The 21,829-nt window shown below is 39.5% G+C and overlaps 1 protein-coding gene across 2 annotated transcripts in view; it reads left to right on the top strand.

The window, feature by feature from the left end:
* The window catches only part of SHROOM4 (shroom family member 4), a 262,413-nt gene that overhangs the window by 125,460 nt on the left and 115,124 nt on the right, over positions 1 to 21,829 (top strand). For both annotated transcript variants that reach the window (XM_010821949.4, XM_015461686.3), the window contains one exon: positions 8,133 to 8,284. In XM_010821949.4, coding sequence (XP_010820251.1) covers positions 8,133 to 8,284 — 152 coding nt within the window. The remainder of the gene's footprint in view (positions 1 to 8,132; positions 8,285 to 21,829) is intronic.

Genomic DNA, 21,829 nt, shown 5'->3' with positions numbered 1-21,829 from the left:
ATTAACTCTTCTCTAAATGTTTCAAAGAATTCACTTGTGAAGTCATCAGGTCCAGGACTTTTCGTTTGTCGGGAGTTTATAATCAGAGTTTCAGTTTCAATGCTCGTGATTATTCTGTTCATATTTTCTAATTCTTCCTGGTTCAGTCTTGGGAGACAGTACCTTTCTAAGAATGTGTCCATTTCTTCCAGGTTGTCCATTTTATTTGCATACACTTTCTCATAGCAGTTTCTTATGATCCTTTGTATTTCTGTGGGGTCAGTTGTAACTTCTCCTTTTTCATTTCTAATGTTATTGATTTGAGTCTTCTCCCTTATTTTTTCTTGATGAGTGTGGCTAAAGGTTTGTTAATTTTGTTTATCTTTTCAAAGAACAAGCTTTTAGTTTCTTTGATATTTACAATTGTTTTCTTTGTCTTTATTTCATTTATTTCTACTCTGATTTTTATGATTTCTTTCTACTAACTTTAGGTTTTGTTTGTTCATCTTCCTCTAGTTTTTTAGGTGTAAGGTTAGGTTGTTTACTTGAGATTTTTCTTGTTTCCTGAGGTAAGATCGTATTGCTACAAACTTCCCTCTTAGAACTGCTTTTGCTGCATCCCATAGGTTTTGAATTATTGTGCTTTCATTTTCATTTTTCTCTAGGTATTGTTTTATTTCCTCTATGATTTCTTCAGTGATCCATTGGTTGTTTAGTAACATATTGTTTAACTGCCACATGTTTGTATTTTTTTATAGTTTTATTTCTTGTAGTTTATTTCTAGTCTCATTGCATTGTGATCAGAAAAGATGCTTTATGTGATTTCAATGTTCTTAAATTTACCAAGGTTCACCTTGTGGCCCAGCATGTGGCCAATCCTGGAGAATGTTCCATGTATACTTGAGAAGAATGTGTAGTCTGCTGCTTTTGGATGGAATGCTCTATAAATATCAATTAACTCCACCCGGTTTAATGTGTCAGTTAAGGCCTGTGTTTCCTTATTAATTTTCTTTTTTTTTTTTGGTGGGGGTACCCTACCTGTCTGTAAGAAACTGCAAGAAGGTTAAAATGTCTCTCCTGCAGAAATTTCCAGGTGAAGAATGCCACTACTGTGCCCGTAGATGGGAGATTATGCATAAATTAGCACTAGTTCTGGGGGAGTTAAAATCAGTCACCATTAATCTTTGAGCAAAATTGTGTAGCCATGATTCCCAGGCATCCCCTGAGACCTTCCTGGGTATTCTATACCCTGCCTCTAGGTAGAGGTGATGGAGGAAAATCTGAAGCTGTACCACATGCTGAAGTCCTTATTAATTTTCTATCTGTATGATCTGTCCATTGATGAAAGTGGGGTGTTAAAGTTCCTCACTGTTATTGTATTACTTTCAATTTCTCCATTTGTGGTTGTTAGTATTTACCTTACATATTGAGGTACTCCATGTAGGTGCATATATATTTGTAACTGTTCTGTCTTCATCTTGGATTAAATCCTTGATTATTATGTAGTGTCCTTCTTTATCTCTTATAACAGTCTTTGTTTTAAAGTCCATTTTGTCTGATAGGAGTATTGCTACTCCAGCTTTCTTTGATTTCCATTTGCATGGAATACCTTCTGCCATCCCCTTACTTTCAGTCTGTAAGTGTCCCCAGATCTGAGGTGGGTATATAGTAGATAGCATATATTCAAGTCTAGTTTTTGTATACACTCAGCCAGTCTATGTCGTTTGGTTGGTGCATTTAATCCACTTAGATTTAAGGCAATTACTGATACATATAATCATATTGCTGTTGTTATTGTTTAGTCTCTAAGTCATGTCCAACTCTTTTGCAATCCCATGGACTGAGCCCACCAGGCTCCTCTGCCAATGATCATATTACTATTTTCTTAATTGTTTTGAATTTATTTCTCTGTTGCTCTTTTCATTTTCTTGTGTTTCCTGCCTAGAGAAGTTCCTTTAGCATTTGTTGTAAAGCAGGTTTGGTAGTGCTATATTCTCTTAACTTTTGCTTGTCTGGAAAGCCTTTGATTTCTCCATGAAACCTGAACAAGACTCTTGTTGGGTAGAGTATTCATGGTTGTGGGTACTTCCTTTTCAGAACTATAACTATATCATGCCATTCCCTTCTGGCTTGTAGAGTTTCTGTTGATAAATCAACTGATAACTTTATGGGAGTTCCCTTGTATGTTATTTGTCATTTCTTCCTGGTTGCTTTTAATATTTTATCTTTCTCTTTAATTTTTGTCAGTTTGATTACTATGTCTTGGTGTATTCCTCCTTGGGTTTATCCTACCTGGACCTCTCTGACTATTATTTCCTTTCCCATGTTATGGAAATTTTCAACTACTAGCTCTTCAAGTATTTTCTCGAGTCCCTTTTCTCTCTCTTCTCCTTCTGGGATCCCTGTAATATGAATGTTGGTGTGTTTAATGTTGTCCCAGACTTCTCTTAGGCTGTCTTCATTTCTTTTCATTATTTTTTCTATATTCTGTTTTGTGGCAGTAATTTCTACCATTCTGTCTTCCAGGTCACTTATCTGCTTTTCTGCCTCAGTTATTCTGCTATTGATTCCTTCTACTATATTGTTCATTTCTGTTTGCTTGTTCTTTGGTTATTCTAGGTTTTTGGTAAACATTTTTTGCATCTTTTCCATTCTTTTTCCAAGTTCCTAGATCATCTTCACCATCATTATTCTGAATTCTTTTTCTAGAAGTTTGCCTATTTCCACTTCACTTAATCGTTTTTTCTGGGGTTTTATCTTGTTCCTTCATCTGAGATATAATCCTCTGCCTTTTCGTTTTAATTAACTTGCTGTAATTGTGGTTTTCATTCTGGAGGCTACAGGATTGTAGTTCTTCTTGCTTCTTCTGATTGCCCTCTTATGGATGAGGCTATTTTAGAGGCTTGTGCAAGGTTCCTGATGGGGAGAGTGGTGGTAGGAAAAACTGAGTCTTGCTTTGGCGGGCAGGGCTGTGCTCACTAATACCATAATGTCTGCTGATGAGTGGGACTCCATGCCCTCCCTGTCAGTGGTTTGGCCTGAGGTGACCCAGTCCTAGGGTCTACAGGCTGTATGTTAGGGCTAATGGTGACCTCCAAGAGGGCTCATGTCAAAGGGCACCTCCCAGAACTGCTGTTGGCAGTGCCCCTGTCCCTGCGGCAAGCCGCCACTGACTCATGCCTCACAGGAGACACTCCAACACCAGCAGGTATATCTGGTTCAGTCTATTATGAAGTCACTCTTCCTTACCCGTCAGTCCTGATACACACAAGATTTTGTTTATGCCCTCCAAGAGTGGAGCCTCTGTTTCCCCTAGTCTTGTGGAGGTCCTGCAATTGAATCCTGTTGGCCTTCAAAGTCAGATCCCCTGGCAATTTCTACTCCCTTTGCCAGATCCTCAGGTTGGAAACCCTGATATGGGGCTCAGAATCTTCATAATAGTGGTAGAACTTCTTTGGTATTACTCTCCAGTTTGTGGGTTGCCTACCCTACAGATATGGGATTTGATTTTATTGTTATTGTGCCCCTTCTACTGTCTCATTGTGTCTTCTCCTTTGTCTTTGGACATGGGGTATCTTTTTTGGTCGGTTCCAGCATCCTTCTGTCACTGGTTGTTCAATGGCTAGTTGCAATCTCAGTGTTCTCACAGGAGGAGGTGAGCACATGTCCTTCTATTCCACCATCTTGAACCAATCATCATTGACTTTTAATACTGCTCTTACACTATAGTAATAAGGATTCAGTACCTGCTGGTTATTGTTAATGATGATGTTTTTCCTGCTGACACATTTTTTCCACAAGATAAATCTGGTTTAACTTTTCTTTCTTTCACTTTCTCATATTTCCTCATTTAGTCAAAAGACTTAACCAAGTATCTGCCGTGTGTGTGCTTAGTCATTCAGTCATGTCCAATACTTTGCAACCCCGTGGACTATAGCCCACCAGAGTCCTCTGTCCATGGAGTTTCCAGGCAAGAATACTAGAGTGGGTTGCCATTTCTTACTCCAGGGGATCTTCCTGATTTAGGAGTGGAACCCTCATCTCCTGCATTGGCAGGGAGATTCTTTACCACCCCCCGGGAAGCCCAAGTATCTGCTAATATCTTTTGTTTAGTATAAAAGCTACTAGAAAGCCAGTAAATACTGTTAAGTCCATTTTGTTTGTCTTTACTCTCAAGAAGCCAATTTGTCACTTTGTTGACAGATATTAGAGCACTTCATGCTTCATGGATTCATCAAAAATTTCCAGTTCACCAGCTCATTAGCACAAAATAGGGCTTCAAGAGTCTATTTCTCTCAGTGTCCCAGCTGTGCTTTTACAAATGTTCCAACCTTGATGGACCACTCTGAAACAATGGATAAAGACCACAGGGAAATGAGAGATGGATGTTGATTAGTCAGTTTCATAGGAGTGAAACATGAGTGAAGGCAAAACACAGTGGGATTATCTGTGTCAGCAGAATGATAATGCATGACTTTGCTAACTGTACACAGGTCACTGAATGTCAGAGATCCACAGGTCCTCAGAGGTCATCTAGTCAGACCCTCCACTTTTTAACCAATAAGGGTAGAAGAGGCCAAAGGAGGGGAAAGAGACTTGTCCAACGTCAACCAGGCTTCCCCGGTGGCTCAGTGGTAAAGAATCCACCTGTCGATGCAAAAGATGCAGGAGACACAGGTTCAATCCCTGGGTCAGGGAGATGGCCTGGAGGAGGAAATGGCAGCCCCACTTCAGAATTCTTGTCTGGGAGATCCTATGGACAGAGGAGCCTAGTAGGCTACAGTCCATAAGGTCGCAAAGAGTCAGCCACAACTGAGTGAACACACACACACACACACACACACACACACACACACAAGGTCTGTCATCCCTTCCCAACTTTCCAAACACCAGCCAGCTTTTGGCCATTTGACTATGCAATCAGTTTTCAATTATTTGAGCCACTCACTGCTAGCCCAATGATCACTTAAATATTCCAAAGTGACACATAATTTAACCATTGTTTACACTGGGCTTTGTAAAGATGTGTGTTTATTACTGACATTCCAGTGTGTATGGGTACAATCTGAGAATTCACCACACTTCAAATGAAAGAAGAAAGAAACCCTGAAGGGCTGATTCAGGAAGAGCTGGAAAATTGACTAGCCATATTGAATGGATAGCATCAAATGATGCTATACAGCCCCTCAAGCAGAACATGTTATTCCAAACATGTTTGTTGATTCACACCTCTCCTGTACCCCAACCAGTTATAAGTTGCACTGTAGGAAGGGAAAAACAATATCTTTTATAGAAGAATATACATATTATTTTTTCTCCCTTTCTTCTTCTTTCCCTTCTCTTTCCTTTTCATTGCTTTTCCTTGCTAGAAAAAATGAACAGCTGCTTTATCTTTTATATAAACAAATATGTGGTTGAGCCATTGACCTGGAGAACTGGTTGTCAGGATGCCAAACAATAAATGGAAAACATGCTGGATCCCATGAATATAGAGGTGGAGGAAGGAGAAGGAAGACCAGTGAGCAATACTTTTTACTAGAATCCAAAAGTCAGGAGGAGTAAGAAGGAATCTGTTGTATAGCTCAGTGAATTCCCTGGGTCTGGGAAGGAGCTAGTTTGGAGTATAGTCCAAGGGCTCTTGAACCAAATGGAGTTTCATTTCCTGATCTGGCCCTGTCTGTACTTTGGGGTTGTGCTGAATGCTCATAATTTTCTGGTTTGTTGTCTGCAAATCCTCACACTTGGGCTAAAATGGAATTATTATTATTCATGTTCTGAAGGTGATGCTGCTGATGACTGAGAAAGGGCATGAAATAGAAAAAGTGGCATGAACAATTGGCTTGAGGCTACATTCCAAGAAAGAGTCCCTGCAAGGATTCAGATGGTGGCAGGCAGAGTGGCAGTAGGGAATGAAAAATGCCTGAGCTTTTGATGCAGCCATAATTAAGCATTTTGGTTTAAGAGGTACCCCCCTTTCATTTTCTCATCTAGAATAAACAAATCTTGTTGATGTAACAAAGTGCTTAATAAACCCGAGGTGGTACTTAATATCAATACATACTGAAGGAAAGACTTGCTATGGTTAATGGTAATATGGATAATTGAGTTATATGAATTTAAAAATAGGTAGAGTAAATTAAGACTAATGTACATCAACAGGAAAAATCTATTAGTATTCATTAGTTAGACTCCTGTTTATGGTTCTTTGTTAGCCTAAGGAAGCCCTTTCCGATAACTAATGCCTGTTGAAAATCCTGCCTAATAACTTTCCATGGATGCCAAAGGAATGAGTCATTCACATAGAACTTCTGACATTCAAATATAGCATTTTGCTTCTTTTTCTTTTTTTGGCAGCAGTGACTGTGAAGTAATAATAATGATGACAATGGAAATAAGAGATCCTAATTAATTTGCTGAGAGTTGTTCCCCATTTACCAATATTGGCTTGTTTTGTCTTAAGTGGTGGCCCAGGTACTAGACAAAGGTATATATATATTCAATGTCACTTGGCTAACCTATGATTTGTCAGACAAAGGTTAATTTAAAAAAATGTTGGATTAGCAGCAATAAATTTAATAACAGTCTGTGATTTAAGTCAGAACTGCAGTTTATTTGATGGGATTTTTTAAATCCTGAATTAACATTTTTCTCTGAGCTCAGGAGGTCTCATCTGCCAAACTGCACATGAGCCGGCCAACCAAAAGCTCATCAATATTCTAACTTACACAGTATGGGGATAGATTGGAGCGATGCTATAAAAGACTGAAAGAAAGATTGGAACAAGAAATGTAAAAATACCTGCAGCAAAAACCAGTCCTTAGTTGTCCAGTTTCGAACCTGACTTTCCCTAATAATTATATGGTTTAATCATCTTCAACTTTTTCTTGCCCCCAAGAGAAACAAACAAACAAACAAACAAACATCTCTTCTTGATTCCATTCATAGGTTGGACCTGTTTTCACCCGCCCATCTCCATGGACGTATGAACTTAGATGGTAATCCACCCCTGAATCTGGGAGCTATGTGTGCCTCATTCATTTCTGTATCTTTAGCAGTTAGCGTGTTGTCCCTTGCATACAAAAACTTTACCAAAAATTAACCAAAAACTTTAGAATAGATTAAAGGATGGATGAGATGACTCCTATCACCAGGATGGAATTAATGTTCCCATAGGTAGAACTCACCTCTGTGATAGAAAAAATGTTACATACAAAGGTAGATGTAAATAAGGATCCTTAGGGGACATTCTGCTTTGCTTTCACCTACTCCAGTGGCTGTTAGTTCTTCCTTTGGTTTCAATGCCCACCTCCCAGCCTCACTACATTCCTGCCAAGATTGCCCTTGACCAATGGAAATTCTGTAGGCTGTGGTGGAACAGTTAATACCTATATTCCCGTTTTGCCCAGTGCCCACTGTGTGACAGACACTGGAAGCACTGTGCTAGGCGCTTGTTGAAGAGGTATTGATAAATGACCTTTGTATATTTTACAATTCCATTCACAGAAGGTTGAGCTGGAAGCCACCTTCAAAGTCTTCAGAGTCAACCCCCTTGCTGCAATAATCAGAGCTCACATTCATTGAGAACTTACTGTCCCCAGACATTTCATATACTAATGGCCCTGTGAAGTAGGGACGCTTATTTTCTGTATTTCTCATTTGGGGCCATTGATACATGGAGATGTTAGGTAACTTCCTTGGGGTCACACAGCTAGGAAATACTAGAGCCAAGACTCATGCTCAAGTTTGTCAGACTTCAGAGCCTACTGAGAGAAAAAAACTTGCCAAAAGTCATTTTGAGCCTAGTTCTTCTGGCCCTAATTTGTTTTCACGGATTGCTATTCTATGCTCACACACTGAGGTTTCTTAAAATATCATTTTGTTATTTGGAATCACATGTCTCCCCAAATGGACTGTGGATTCCTCCAGGGCAGATATTGCATTGTATCTGTGGTGCCTTCTCCCTTGAGGGCATGCCCAGGCTTTGCTTTCAGTAAATAATGGACTGTGACCAGCTTCTTAGCTGTTCTTTCGAGCATCTTGGTGTCATCCCCCAGGACTTCTTGTGGCTCAGAGGTTGGGAGGAGCCAGGAAGTAGAATTTTGGGGAAGGAGTCACCTCACCACCTGCTTTCTATTTTGTTCTCTACAATACAGATCGAAGATGGAGGCAAGGCAGCCTTGTCCCAGAAGATGAGGACTGGTGATGAGCTGGTGAATATCAATGGCACTCCATTGTACGGCTCCCGCCAAGAGGCTCTCATCCTCATCAAAGGCTCCTTCCGGACCCTCAAGCTGATTGTCAGGAGGTAAGGTACAGGGAGATTTGCTGTAAAGTACAAGGGTCACTGAAACCGCTTGGTTGGTAATAAAGCCTCAATAGAGGTATGTCTATCAATATCAAGGAAAGAGGTGTTTCACATGAACAGAATTTTGCAGACAACTGAAGCAGAATGGCATAAGAGAAAGGGCCTTTGGTTCAAATCCTAGTACTGTCACATGCTACCCATGTTATCTTGGATAAATTTATTTTACCTCTGTAGGACTTAAGAATCCTTATTTGCCTTTGAGAGAACTAAATGACTCATTACACACCAAGGGCCTATCTGAACTACTGTTTTTCCATCTACTCCTTCACATGAAGCTGCCACTGCTGAAACACATATATTTAAAGAGACCCTATTCCCAGCATGGTAGGCCCTCTGGAGGCTGTGGCAAAGTCTAAGATGAGAAGTCTGCCCTTGAGGAGTATGCAGTCTAACAGGGTAGAAAAGACACACGTATGACAAATTAATTAGCAATACATTTTTAAAGAAAACCATAAAGGAGATTCCAGAAGATAAGGGTGATTGTCAAATGAATTGCTGACTGAAATTGCTGTTAGAGTTCAAGAGAAAGAAAAGGCACTTCAGAAGAGATGATTAGAGTAAGATTTCATTGAGAAGGTGAAATCTTAACTAAAAGATGGGTAGAATTTGATAAGAAACCATCAGGAGGGGAAAAGCTTTCCAGGTAAGTAGAGTGGCATACCAGGGGCTTCCCTGGTAGCTCAACTGGTAAAGAATCCGCCTGCAATGCAGGAGACCCCAGTTTGATTCCCAGGTCAGGAAGATCCCCTGGAGAAGGGTATGGCAACCCACTCCAGTATTCTTGCCTGGAGAATCCCCATGGACAGAGGAGCCTGGTGGGCTACAGTCCATGGGGTTGCAAAGATTCGGACATGACCGAGTGACTAAGCACACACACAGTGGCATAAGGAGGAGGAAAATAAGGACAGTCATTCTATTGTTGTCAAAGCATCTGCCTATTGGTGAGGTTTCCATTGGTCTCCCTTTCATTTTGCTGCTGTATATTTGTTTTGTACTACTGGAGTTCATACTTCTCCCCTTCTGTGTGTTTCCTTTATCTTATACATGTCCCCAAGCTTTTCCATCTTAATTATTTTTATTAGAAAAAAATTTAAGTGTCTTCCTGCAGTCATACTTCCCCTTCTGGCTTCTGCCCCATCTTCTTTTAATTCATATCCAGAAGGAGAGTCTATACTCACTGTTTCCTCTTACTTACCATTTAGCTTTCCACCCGCTGCAGTCTGAATTTGACCCCCAGAAGTCCACTGAAACTGCTCTCTTTCTCTCTCTCTCTTTATATACACACACATGCACACAGTGTATATATAAATGTATGTATGTATATATGAAACCTCCTAGTTGTCAAAGTCAATGGGTTATTTCCAGTCTTCATCGTATATGACTTACATTTGGAATGTGACGTTGTTGCTCTGGATTATGCCCTTCTTTGTGAAACTTTACTTTCTTGCTTTCAAGATATTCTATTGCTTTCTATTTCTACCTCTCTGTTCATTTTCTAAATGAGGTTCCTCTACCACCTGCTCTTCCTCTGCCCATCCCTTTTAAATGCTGGTGTTTCCCCTAGTTCTATCCTTTCTATTTTCATTAATATACCATGGAAAAATCTCACCTGATCCCCGAGTTTCAACTATCATCTATATGTTGATGACTATATCTCTTATGCCCCAGACCCCTGTGGCCAACTTCCTACTGGACATTTATACTTAGATTTCTCAGAAGCATTTCACACAAAACATGCTCAAAACCTAATACATCATCTTCTTCTCACAAGCTCCTGATCTCAGTGACTGGGACCACCAGACCCTTAGTAAACCAAGCCGTTGTTTATTTCCTCCATTTTTCTCCTGCTCTATGTCCAAATGATCTCAGTTAGTAAAGATGAAAATATATAGGATCCCACTGATTTATTATATTATTAAAGCCTGCTGGTCCTTAAGATTAAGCCATGCCTGCCCATGTACCTGGTGGCACTAATGGTAAAAACCTGCTGGCCAGTGCAGGAGACATAAGAGATGCAGGTTCGATCCCTGGGTCGGGAAGATCCCTTGGAAGAGAGCATGGCAACCCACTCCAATGTTCTTGCCTGGAATTTCATGGACAGAGGAACCTAATGGGCTACAGTCCATGAGGTCGCAAAGAGCTAGACAAAAGTTGCTAAAGCAACTTAGCATATATGCATGTCCATGTACCTAGGTAAAAAGTAATGTGTAAAATAATGTCTTATACACTAGACACACTGTCACTGTCTTGGATAGGTCATGATTTAGGTTTTAAATAAGGCTTCTTGAAGGAGCAGCTTGGTGAATTTGAAAGTTTTTTTTAAATTTATTTTTAATTAGAGGATAATTGCTTTACAATATTGTGTTGGTTTCCACCATACAACAACATGAATCAGCTATAAGTATACATATGTTCCCTCCCTCTTGAACCTCCCCCCCACCTCCCACCCCATCCCAGCCCTCTTAGTTTGTCACAGAGCATCAGATTTGAGCTGCATGCATCATACAGCAAATTCCCACTGATTATCTATTTGACTATGGTAATGTATATCTTTCAATGCTGCTATCTCAATTAGTCCCATCCTCTGCTTCCCTCTCTGTGTCATTTTGGAGTCAGACAGACACATGTATGCTGTTTCCTTGTTCTGTCACATGGGAAATAATAGTTCCTATGTAATAGCATTATTGTGATGATTAAATGAAGCAATTTATGTAAAATGCCTTTATCATAATGGGTTCTCTGAACTTCAGCCCCACTCCTTTCCCTAGGATATAAAGGAAGCATAATTGGAGTAACCAACCACCATTATGAAATAAGGAGAGCAACAAACTGTATTGTGCTTTGCAAACTAACCTTCAGAGACAAGATTTGCTGGGAAACCATTAGGAATAAAAAGATCTGACAGGAAATAGAGACCCTTGTGAAATACTGGTTATACAGAGATATCAACACTTAGAAAGAGTATAGACATGATCTGCAGCAGTGGCTTCTGATCCAGTCATAAGAATGAGAGTTTTCAGGTGTGTCAATCACTTATCCTCCATTGATGAGTTTTATGTCTTCATTCTCCCTGCTGTGGTGACATCTGCCACTGCTAGTCACTTGGAATAGCTATAATTATGGCCTTGGAAATGGTGGGACCCTTTGGTTTTCATGGTGTGGCAGGTCCTATGGCTCCCTAAGCCTACATTTTCTATCCTTTCAGCCTCCTTTCAACCCCTGTTGGAAGAAGCATTCAGTAACATAATTTATTAGGCGATGCTGCCCTCTTGTGGAAAACTTCACTTTCACCTATGTACTACCCTGGGGATGCTTTAGGACATTTATTCCTTCTTTTCCTTAGTCAAAGTTATTCTTCTAATTTATGAAAGAGCTCTTGGCACATAAATGAAATATCTCCTTGAAATTTAATATTTACCCTAGTATTTTATACTAAGGTGGAAAGTCTTTGAGTAAAACAATCAACTGACAAAGATTCAGCACTGAGGTTTAAGTCCAGACGTGAGTTTTGGGGATGGATATAAAGGAGGAACTTTAGGAAATGGCTTATTCTGAAAAGCCAGCCCAGCTCTTCCTCCTATATTGCATTTTAGATAATGGTTAATGAAGTCAGAAATCTAGGTGTTGCCCTCAGTGCTCCTCTCTTGCCTCAACCCACTTCAATTCAAGTTATACCAAGTCTTGAGTATTCTACTTGCTGGAAGCCTCTCTGTAGCTCTTAACTTAATCCAGTTGTTCATAATTTATTATCTGTGCTGGCTTAGTCACTCAGTCATGTCTGACTCTTTGTGACCCCATGGACTGTAGCCTGCCAGGCTCCTCTGTCCATGGGGATTCTCCAGGCAAGAATACTGGAGTGGGTTGTGATGCCCTTCTCCAGGGGATCTTCCCAACCAAGGAATCGGACCCAGGTCTCCTGCATTGCAGGCAGATTCTTTACCACCTGAGCCACGAGGGAAGCCCAAGGATACTGGAATGGGTAGCCTATCCTTTCTCCAGGGCACCTTCCTGACCCACGAGTTGAACCAATGTCTCCTGCATTGCGGGCAGATTCTTTACCAGCTGAGCTACCATGGAAGTCCCATTTCTTATCTGGACCATTGTAATAATCTCACTGGCTTCTCATCCTTTAGTCTCACCTTCTTCCAATCATTCCATTCTCCAAATAGACATCTAATCATGTCACTTATATATTTATGGAAAAAAACAAGACCAATAACTATATAATCATAATTGTCCCAACAGATTCATTTTACATTGATAGAAAATGCAAGCTATGTTAAGGATTTGTATTCATGAACCATTTTTTGGAAAAAAGAAGTACCTAAATATATGAAGAAAATAACCTGCAAAACAAGAAGAAAAATTATAAAAATGTCTATATGGGAGACTTTAACATAATTTAGCTATAACAGATAAAGTAGACCTAAAATATATATTTCAAGGACTTTAAAACCATAATTCATAAGGCCAAATTAATGTCAAAAATTACATTTTATGGACAGTGTTTTCAAATATTCTGATAACATTTAAAAATGATCATATGATATACCACAAAGAAAACCTTTGCAAATTCTCACAAGTAGAAATCACACTTTCTCTGTTCTCTGATGATACTGTAAAACTTTTATAAACTTGAAAACAGATTTAAACAGAAGTCTTGGAGGTGGTCCTGAGATGACAGAAGAATAGGACGGGGAGACCACTTTCTCCTCCACAAATTCATTGAAAAAATATTTGAACGCTGAGCAAATTCCACAAAACAACTTCTGAATGCTGGCAAAGGACATCAGGCACCCAGAAACGCAGCCCATTCTCTTTGAAAGGAGGTAGGACTAAATATAAAAGACAAAAAGAGAGGCAAAAGAGTTAGGGATGGAGACCCATCCCGGGAAGGGAGTCTTAAAAGAGGAGAAGTTTCCAAACACCAGGAAACCCTCTCACCGGCAAGTCTGTGGGGAGTTTTGGAAACTCAGAGGGTAACATAACCGTGAGGAAAAAATAAAGAAGTAAATAAAACCCACAGATTACGTGCCTAATGGCAACTCCCAGCAGAGAAGTAGCCCAGACACTTGCGTCAACCACCAGCAAGCGGGGGCTGGACAGGGACGTGCAGGCTGCACTGTGTTGGGTACAGATGGGGCCTAAATAATACCCTGAGGGCAATCTGAGGGAGCTAACGTGAGATATCAACCCAGCAGAGAAGTAGCCCAGACGCTTGCGTCAACCACCAGCAAGCGGGGGCTGGACAGGGACGTGCAGGCTGCACTGTGTTGGGTACAGATGGGGCCTGAATAATACCCTGAGGGCAATCTGAGGGAGCTAACGTGAGATAGCAACCCAAACTCTGGGCTAGAGAGAGAGAGAGGGAGGGAGGGAGGGAGAAGGAGGAGAGAGAGAACTATCCCGCAAAAAGCCCTAACCTAAGGCACTGCCCGGCCAGCTCTCAGAACAAAGGACTGAGCGAATACCAGAGGAGAGCTAGCTGGCTGCGGACTGGCCCATCCCCCGCCAGAGGCAGGGAGGCATGCGGGGGGCAGCCAGAGCTGGAAAGGGGCAATCTCGGCCCCAGAGACAGCATCCTCTACTAAACTGCGATCAGGCTCCCAGTTACTAACCAAGACCTGGGATTCTGGATGGTTGACATCTGCTGGGAGGGTCGCAGCCAGAGATCAGCTCCCCGGAAGAGACACACGGCACACCTGAGAAGGCGCACCCTCTGCACACCCAGAAAACTGAGCAGCTGGGACAGGGGAGGTGATAAGATGCAACCCCCCCACAACCCCGGAGGAGAGTGCTTGCCAAGCACCTGGTCGCCTGAGCTGCTCGGACCTAGGAAGGGCACAAAACACAGGCCCAACCGAGTCTTCGCCTTTGTGGAGTGCCTGAGAACCTGAACCTGAGCGGCTTAGACCTGGGAAGTGCATGCAACCCAGGGCCTACCTCAGAAAGTTCCCCTGCAGAGCAACCTGGAGACTGTGCAGTGTAGTCTGGGAAAGCACACACGCCATGAGTGGGGGCAAACCCAGTGCAACCGAGACACTGTGAGCACTCCCCACACATGCCAGTGATATTTGTTTGCAGTGTTCCTCCCTCCCCACAGCACGACTGAACAAGTGAGCCTAAATAAGTGACTACTTTCGCCCCCTCATGTCAGGGCAGAAATTAGACACTGAAGAGACCTACAAACAGAAGAAGCCAAAATAAACAGAGGGAACCACTTTGGAAGTGACAAGAGCAACAGATTAAAACCCCATAGTTAGTTAGCACTGAATACATTGGAAGGGGCCTATAGATATTGAGAAGTATAAGATGGAACAAGGAACTATGTGAAACTGAACTGACCCCACACTGCCCTCAACAGCTCCAGAGAAATTCCTAGATATATTTTTACTATTATAATTTTTTAATTAAAATTTTTTTTTACTTTTAAGTCCTCTATTAATCCTTTAATTTTCATTTTTATAACCTACTATTACCTTGCAAAAAAAACCCCTATTTTTAAAGCAAACTTCATATATATTTCTTATAATTTTTGTGATTTTGCTTTGTTCTTCTAATAGTGTATCTTTGAGGCTAACCTCTATACTAGATTTTTAACCTGTGCATTTTGGTATTTGTTACCAATTTTGTACCTTTAAGAATTCAAACTTCAGTACCCATTTTTACTTATGAGTGTGATTACTGGGTTGACTACTCTCTCCCCCTTTTGATTCTCCTTTTTTTCACCCAGGTCACCTCTATCTCCTCCTTCTCCCTTCTCTTCTCTACCCAATGATGTGAATCTCTTTGTGTGTTCCGGGCTGTGGAGAATACTTAGGGAACTGATTATTGGCTAGATCTGTCTCTCTCCTTTTGATTCCTACTTTTCTCTACCTGGTCACCTCTATCTCCTTCCTCCCTGTTCTCTTCCCTATGTAACTCCGTGAACATCTCTGAGGGTTCCAGACTGTGGAGAGCACATAGGGAATTGATTACTGGCTAGATTGTTCTCCCCCCTTTTAATTCCCCCTTTTCTCCTACTGGTCACTGCTATCTCCCTCTTCCCTCTTCTCTTCTCCATGTAACTCTGTGAACTTCTCTGGGTGTCCCTCACTGTCCCTCACCCTTACTGGGTGTCCCTCTTTTCACCATTAACCTAGATGTTTTATCATCGGTGCTGTATAGATGGAGAAGTCTTGAGGCTACTGTAAGAATAAGACTGAAAACCAGAGGCAGGAGGCTTAAGTCCAAATCCTGAGAACACCAGAGAACTCCTGACTCCAGGGAACATTAACTGATAAGAGCTCATCCAAAAGCCACCATACCTACACTGAAACCAAGAGCCACCCAAGAGCCAACAAGTTCCAGAGCAAGACATACCATGCAAATTCTCCAGCAACACAGGAACATAGGCCTGAGCTTCAATATATAGGCTGCCCAAAGTCACACCAAACCCATAGACATCTCAAAACTCACTATGGGACACTTCATTGCACTCCAGAGAGAAGAGATCCAGTTCCACCCACCAGAACACCGATGCAAACTTCCCTAACCAGAAAACCTTGACAAGCTACTCATCCAATGCAACCCACAGGGAGGAACCTCCACAATACAGAGGAATGACAAACTACCAGAATAAAGCCACCCCAAACATAGCAATCCAAACAAGATGAAAAGGCAGAGAAATACTCAGCAGGTAAAGGAATATGATAAACGCCCACCAAACCAAACAAAAGAGGAGGAGATAGGCAGTCTACCTGAAAAGAATTCAGAATAATGATAGTAAAGATGATCCAAAATCTTGAAAACAAAATAGAGTTACAGATGAATATCCTGGAGACAAGGATTAAAAAGATGCAAGAAATGTGTAACAAGGGCCTAGAAGAAATAAAAAAGAGTCAATCAATAATGAATAATGCAACAAATGAGATCAAAAACACTCTGGAGGGAATCAACAGTAGAAAAACACAGGCAGAAGATAGGATAAATGAGGTAGAAGATAGAACGGTAGAAATAAATGAAGCATAGAGGAAAAAAGAAAAAAGAATGAAAAGAAATGAGGACAACCTCAGGGACCTCTGGGACAATGTGAAATGCCCCAACATTCGAATCATAAGAGTCCCAGAAGAAGAAGACAAAAAGAAAGGCCATGAGAAAATACTTGAGATAATAGCTGAAAACTTCCCTAAAATGGGGAAGGAAATAGTCACCCAAGTCCAAGAAACCTAGAGAGTCCCAAACAGGATAAACCCAAGGTGAAACACCCCAAGACACATATAAAACAAATTAACAAAGATCAAACACAAAGAACAAATATTAAAAATAGCAAGGGAAAAACAACAAATAACACACAAGGGGATTCCCATAAGGATAACAGCTGATCTTTCAGTAGAAACTGTTCAAGCCAGAAGGGAATGGCAGGACATACTTAAAGTGATGAAAGAGAAAAACATACAACCCAGATTACTATACCCAGCAAGGATCTCATTCAAATATGAAGGAGAAGTCAAAAGCTTTAAAGACAAGCAAAAGCTGAAAGAATTCAGGACCAACAAACCAGCTCTCTAACAAATGCTAAAGGATCTTCTCTAGACAGGAAACACAGAAAGTGTGTATAAACTAAACCCAAAACAACAAAGTAAATGGCAACAGGATCATACTTATCAATAATTACCTTAAATGTAAATGGGTTGAATTCCCCAACCAAAAGACAAAGACTGGCTGAATGGATACAAAAACAAGACCCCTGTATATGCTGCCTACAAGAGACCCACCTCAAAAAAAAGAGACACATACAGACTGAAAGTGAAGGGGTGGAAAAAGATATTTCAGGCAAATGGAGACGAAAAGAAAGCAGGAGTAGCAATACTCATATCAGATAAAATAGAGTTTAAAATAAAGGCCGTGAAAAGAGACAAAGAAGGACACTACATAATGATCAAAGGATCAATCCAAGAAGAAGATATTACAATTATAAATATATAAGCACCCAACATAGGAGCACCACAATATGTAAGGCAAATGCTAACAAGTTTGAAAGGGGAAATTAACAATAACACAATAATAGTGGGAGACTTTAATACCCCTTTCACACCTATGGATAGATCAACTAAACAGAAAATTAACAAGGAAACAAACTTTAAATGATACAATGGACCAGTTAGACCTAATTAATATCTATAGGACATTTCACCCCAAAACAATGAATTGCATCTTTTTCTCAAGTGTACACGAAACCTTCTCCAGGTTCAATCACATTCTGGGCCATAAATCTAGCTTTGGTAAATTCAAAAAAAATTGAAATCATTCCAAGCATCTTTTCTGACAACAATGCAGTAAGATTAGATGTCAATTACAGGAAAAAATCTATTAAAAATTCCAACATATGGAGGCTAAACAACACGCTTCTGAATAACCAACAAATCACAGAAGAAATCAAAAAAGAAATCAAAATATGCATAGAAATGAAGGAAAATGAAAATGCAACAAACCAAACCTATGGGATACTGTAAAAGCAGTGCTAAGGGGAAGGATCATAGAGATACAGGCTTACCTCAAGAAACAATAAAAAATCAAATAAATGACCTAACTCTACACCTAAAGCAACTAGCAAAGGAAGAAATGAAGAACTTCAGTGTTAGTAGAAGGGAAGAAATCTTAAAAATTAGGGCAGAAATAAATGCAAAAGAAGCAAGAGACCATAGCAAAAATCAACAAAGCTAAAAGCTGGTTCTTTGAGAAGATAAATAAAATTGACAAACCATTAGCCAGACTCATCAAGAAACAAAGGGAGAAGAATCAAATCAACAAAATTAGAAATGAAAATGGAGAAATCACAACAGACAATACAGAAATATAAAGGATCATAAGAGACTACTATCAGCAACTATATGCCAATAAATGGACAACTTGGAAGAAATGGACACATTCTTAGAAAAGTACAACTTTCCAAAACTGAACCAGGAAGAAATAGAAAATCTTAACAGACCCATCACAAGCACAGAAATTGAAACTGTAATCAGAACTCTTCCAGCAAACAAAAGCCCAGGACCAGATGGCTTCACAGCTAAATTCTACCAAAAATTTAGAGAAGACATAATACCTATCCTACTCAAACTCTTCCAGAAAATTGCGTAGGAAAGTAAACTTCCAAACTCATTCTATGAGGCCACCATCACCCTAATACCAAAACCTGAAAAAGATGCCATAAAAAAGAAAACTACAGGCCAATATCACTGATGAACATAGATGCAAAGATCCTTAACAAAATTCTAGCAAACAGAATCCAACAACATATTAAAAAGATCATACATCATGACCAAGTGAGATTTATCTCAGGGATGCAAGGATTCTTCAATATCCGCAAATCAATCAATGTAATACACCACATTAACAAATTGAAAAATAAAAACCATATGATTATCTCAATAGATGCAGAGAAAGCCTTTGACAAAATTCAACATCCATTTATGACAAAAACCCTCCAGAAAGCAGGCACAGAAGGAACATACCTCAACATAATAAAAGCTATATATGACAAACCCACAGCAAACAATATCCTCAATGGTGAAAAACTGAACGCATTTCCCCTAAAGTCAGGAACAAGACAAGGGTGCCCACTCTCACCTCTACTATTCAACATAGTTTTGGCCACAGCCATCAGAGCAGAAAAAGAAATAAAAGGAATCCGAATTTGAAAAGAAGTAAAACTCTCACTGTTTGCAGATGACATGATCCTCTACATAGAAAACCCTAAAGACTCCACCAGAAAATTACTAGACCTAATCAATGAATATAGTAAAATTGAAGGATATAAAATTAACACACAGAAATCCCTTGCATTCCTATACACTAACAATGAGAAAACAGAAAGAGAAATTAAGGAAACAATTCCATTTACCATTGCAATGAAAAGAATAAAATACTTAGGAAGATATCTACCTAAAGAAACAAAAGACCTATATATAGAGAACTATAAAACACTAATGAAAGAAATCAAAGAGGACACAGATAGATGGAGAAATATACCATGTTCCTGGATTGGAAGAATCATAGTGAAAATGTGTATACTACCCAAAGGAATCTATAGATTCAATGCAATCTCTATCAAGCTACCAACGGTATTTTTCAGAGAACTAGATCAAATAATTTCACAATTTGTATGGAAATACAAAAAACTTCGAATAGCCAAAGAATCTTGAGAAAGAAGAATGGAACTGGAGGAATCAACCTGCCTGACTTCAGGCTATACTACAAAGCTACAGTCATCAAGACAGTATGGTACTGGCACAAAGACAGAAATATAGATCAATGAAACAAAATAGAAAGCCCAGGATAAATCCACGCACCTATGGACACCTTATCTTTGACAAAGGAGGCAAGAATGTACAATGGATTAAAGACAATCTCTTTAACAAGTGGTGCTGGGAAAACTGGTCAACCACTTGTAAAAGAATGAAACTAGAACACTTTCTAACACCATACACAAAAATAAACTCAAAATGGATTAAAGATCTAAACGTAAGACCAGAAACTATAAAACTCCTAGAGGAAAACACAAGCAAAACACTCCCCGACATAAATCACAGCAGGATCCTCTATGACCCACCTCCCAGAGTAATGGAAATAAAAGCAAAAATAAACAAATGGGACCTAATTAAATTTAAAACCTTTTGCACAACAAATGAAACTATAAGCAAGGTGAAAAGACAGCCTTCAGAATGGGAGAAAATAATAGCAAACGAAGCAACTGACAAAGAATTAATCTCAAAAATATACAAGCAACTCCTGCAGCTAATTCCAGAAAAATAAACGACCCAATCAAAAAATGGGCCGAAGAACTAAACAAACATTTCTCCAAAGAAGACATACAGATGGCTAACAAATACACAAAAAGATGTTCAACATCACTCATTATCAGGAAATGGAAATCAAAACCACAGTGAGGTACCATCTCACCCCAGTCAGAGGGCTGCTATCCAAAAGTCTACAAACAATAAATGCTGGAGAGGGTGTGGAGAAAAGGGAACCCTCTTACACTGTTGGTGGGGATACAAACTAGTACAGCCACTATGGAGAACGGTGTGGAGATTCCTTAAAAAACTGGAAATAGAATTGCCATATGACCCAGCAATCCCGCTGCTGGGCATATACACTGAGGAAACCAGAATTGAAAGAGACACGTGTACCCCAATGTTCATCACAGCACTGTTTATAATAGCCAGGACATGGAAGCAACCTAGATGCCCATCCAGAGATGAATGGATAAGAAAGCTGTGGTACATATACACAATGGAATATTACTCAGCCATTAAAAAGAATACATTTGAATCAGTTCTAATGTGGTGGATGAAACTGGAGTGTATTATACAGAATGAAGTAAGTCATAAAGAAAAGCAGCAATACAGTATACTAATGCATATATATGGAATTTAAAAATACGGTAATGATAACCCTATATGCAAGACAGCAAAAGAGGCACAGATGTATAGAATAGTCTTTTGGACTCTGTGGGAGAAGGCGAGGGTGGGATGATGTGAGAAAATATCATTGAAACATGAATATTATCATATGTGAAACAGATCACCAGTCCAGGTTCGAGGGATGAGACAGGGTGCTTGGGGCTGGTGCACTGGGATGACCTGGAGGGATGGGATCAGAAGGGAGGTGGGAGTTCATTTAGGATGGGGAACACATGTACACCCATGGGTGATTCATGTCATTGTATGGCAAAACCACTATAATATTGTAAAGTATTTGGCCTCTAATTAAAATAAATTAATTAAAATTTAAAAATAAATAAACAGAAGTCTTCAACTACATGAATATTTCAGAACACATTTATATGCAAGTATTAACTCAAAGAAGCCCTGACAGACTAATAAAAAATAACAAAAATGAAATCATGAGTTATTAAATCTTTCAGAGCCATGTTCAGAAGTAAATTCATAACCTTAAATATTTCATTATTAAAAATAAATGAAATCATGTTACTAAGAATCCAATATAATACAAAGTCAAGGAGTAAGCTTTTTTAATGGGGGGATGAATTAAGTAGATAAGCCTCTAGCAAATTTAATCAAGAAAACAAAGATAAATTATAAATAAAAATTTAAATTATAAATGGAGTATAACAAGAAATAAAGTATTTCTTAAATCATAGGACACTATTAAATTGAACTACTATAAATTTGAAAATCTCAGAGAAATTAAAAAGATCTAATAAAATGTTAAATTATAAGCATTACTGAAAAGTTGCAAACTAAATAGACCTATAATTGTAGAAACATTGAAGACAATTATCAAAGAGAAACTTCTAAAAATACTTAAGGTCAGATGTATTTATCTGTGAGTTCTTTCAAACTTTCTAGGAATAGCCAAATTCAATTCTATAGCAGTGTTATACAATTGAAAATCTTGCAGTTATTCATATTCGTTTTGAAGGTAGCATCACTCTGATACTAATGCTTGATAAACTGCTCCAAAAAGAACATTCTATCCAGT

Source organism: Bos taurus, chromosome X (genome assembly GCF_002263795.3).
Source record: "Bos taurus isolate L1 Dominette 01449 registration number 42190680 breed Hereford chromosome X, ARS-UCD2.0, whole genome shotgun sequence".
In the NCBI taxonomy this organism is placed as follows: Eukaryota; Metazoa; Chordata; class Mammalia; order Artiodactyla; family Bovidae; genus Bos; species Bos taurus.
Note: the sequence above shows the minus strand (reverse complement) of the source record. Positions and strands in the feature narration are given on the sequence as shown.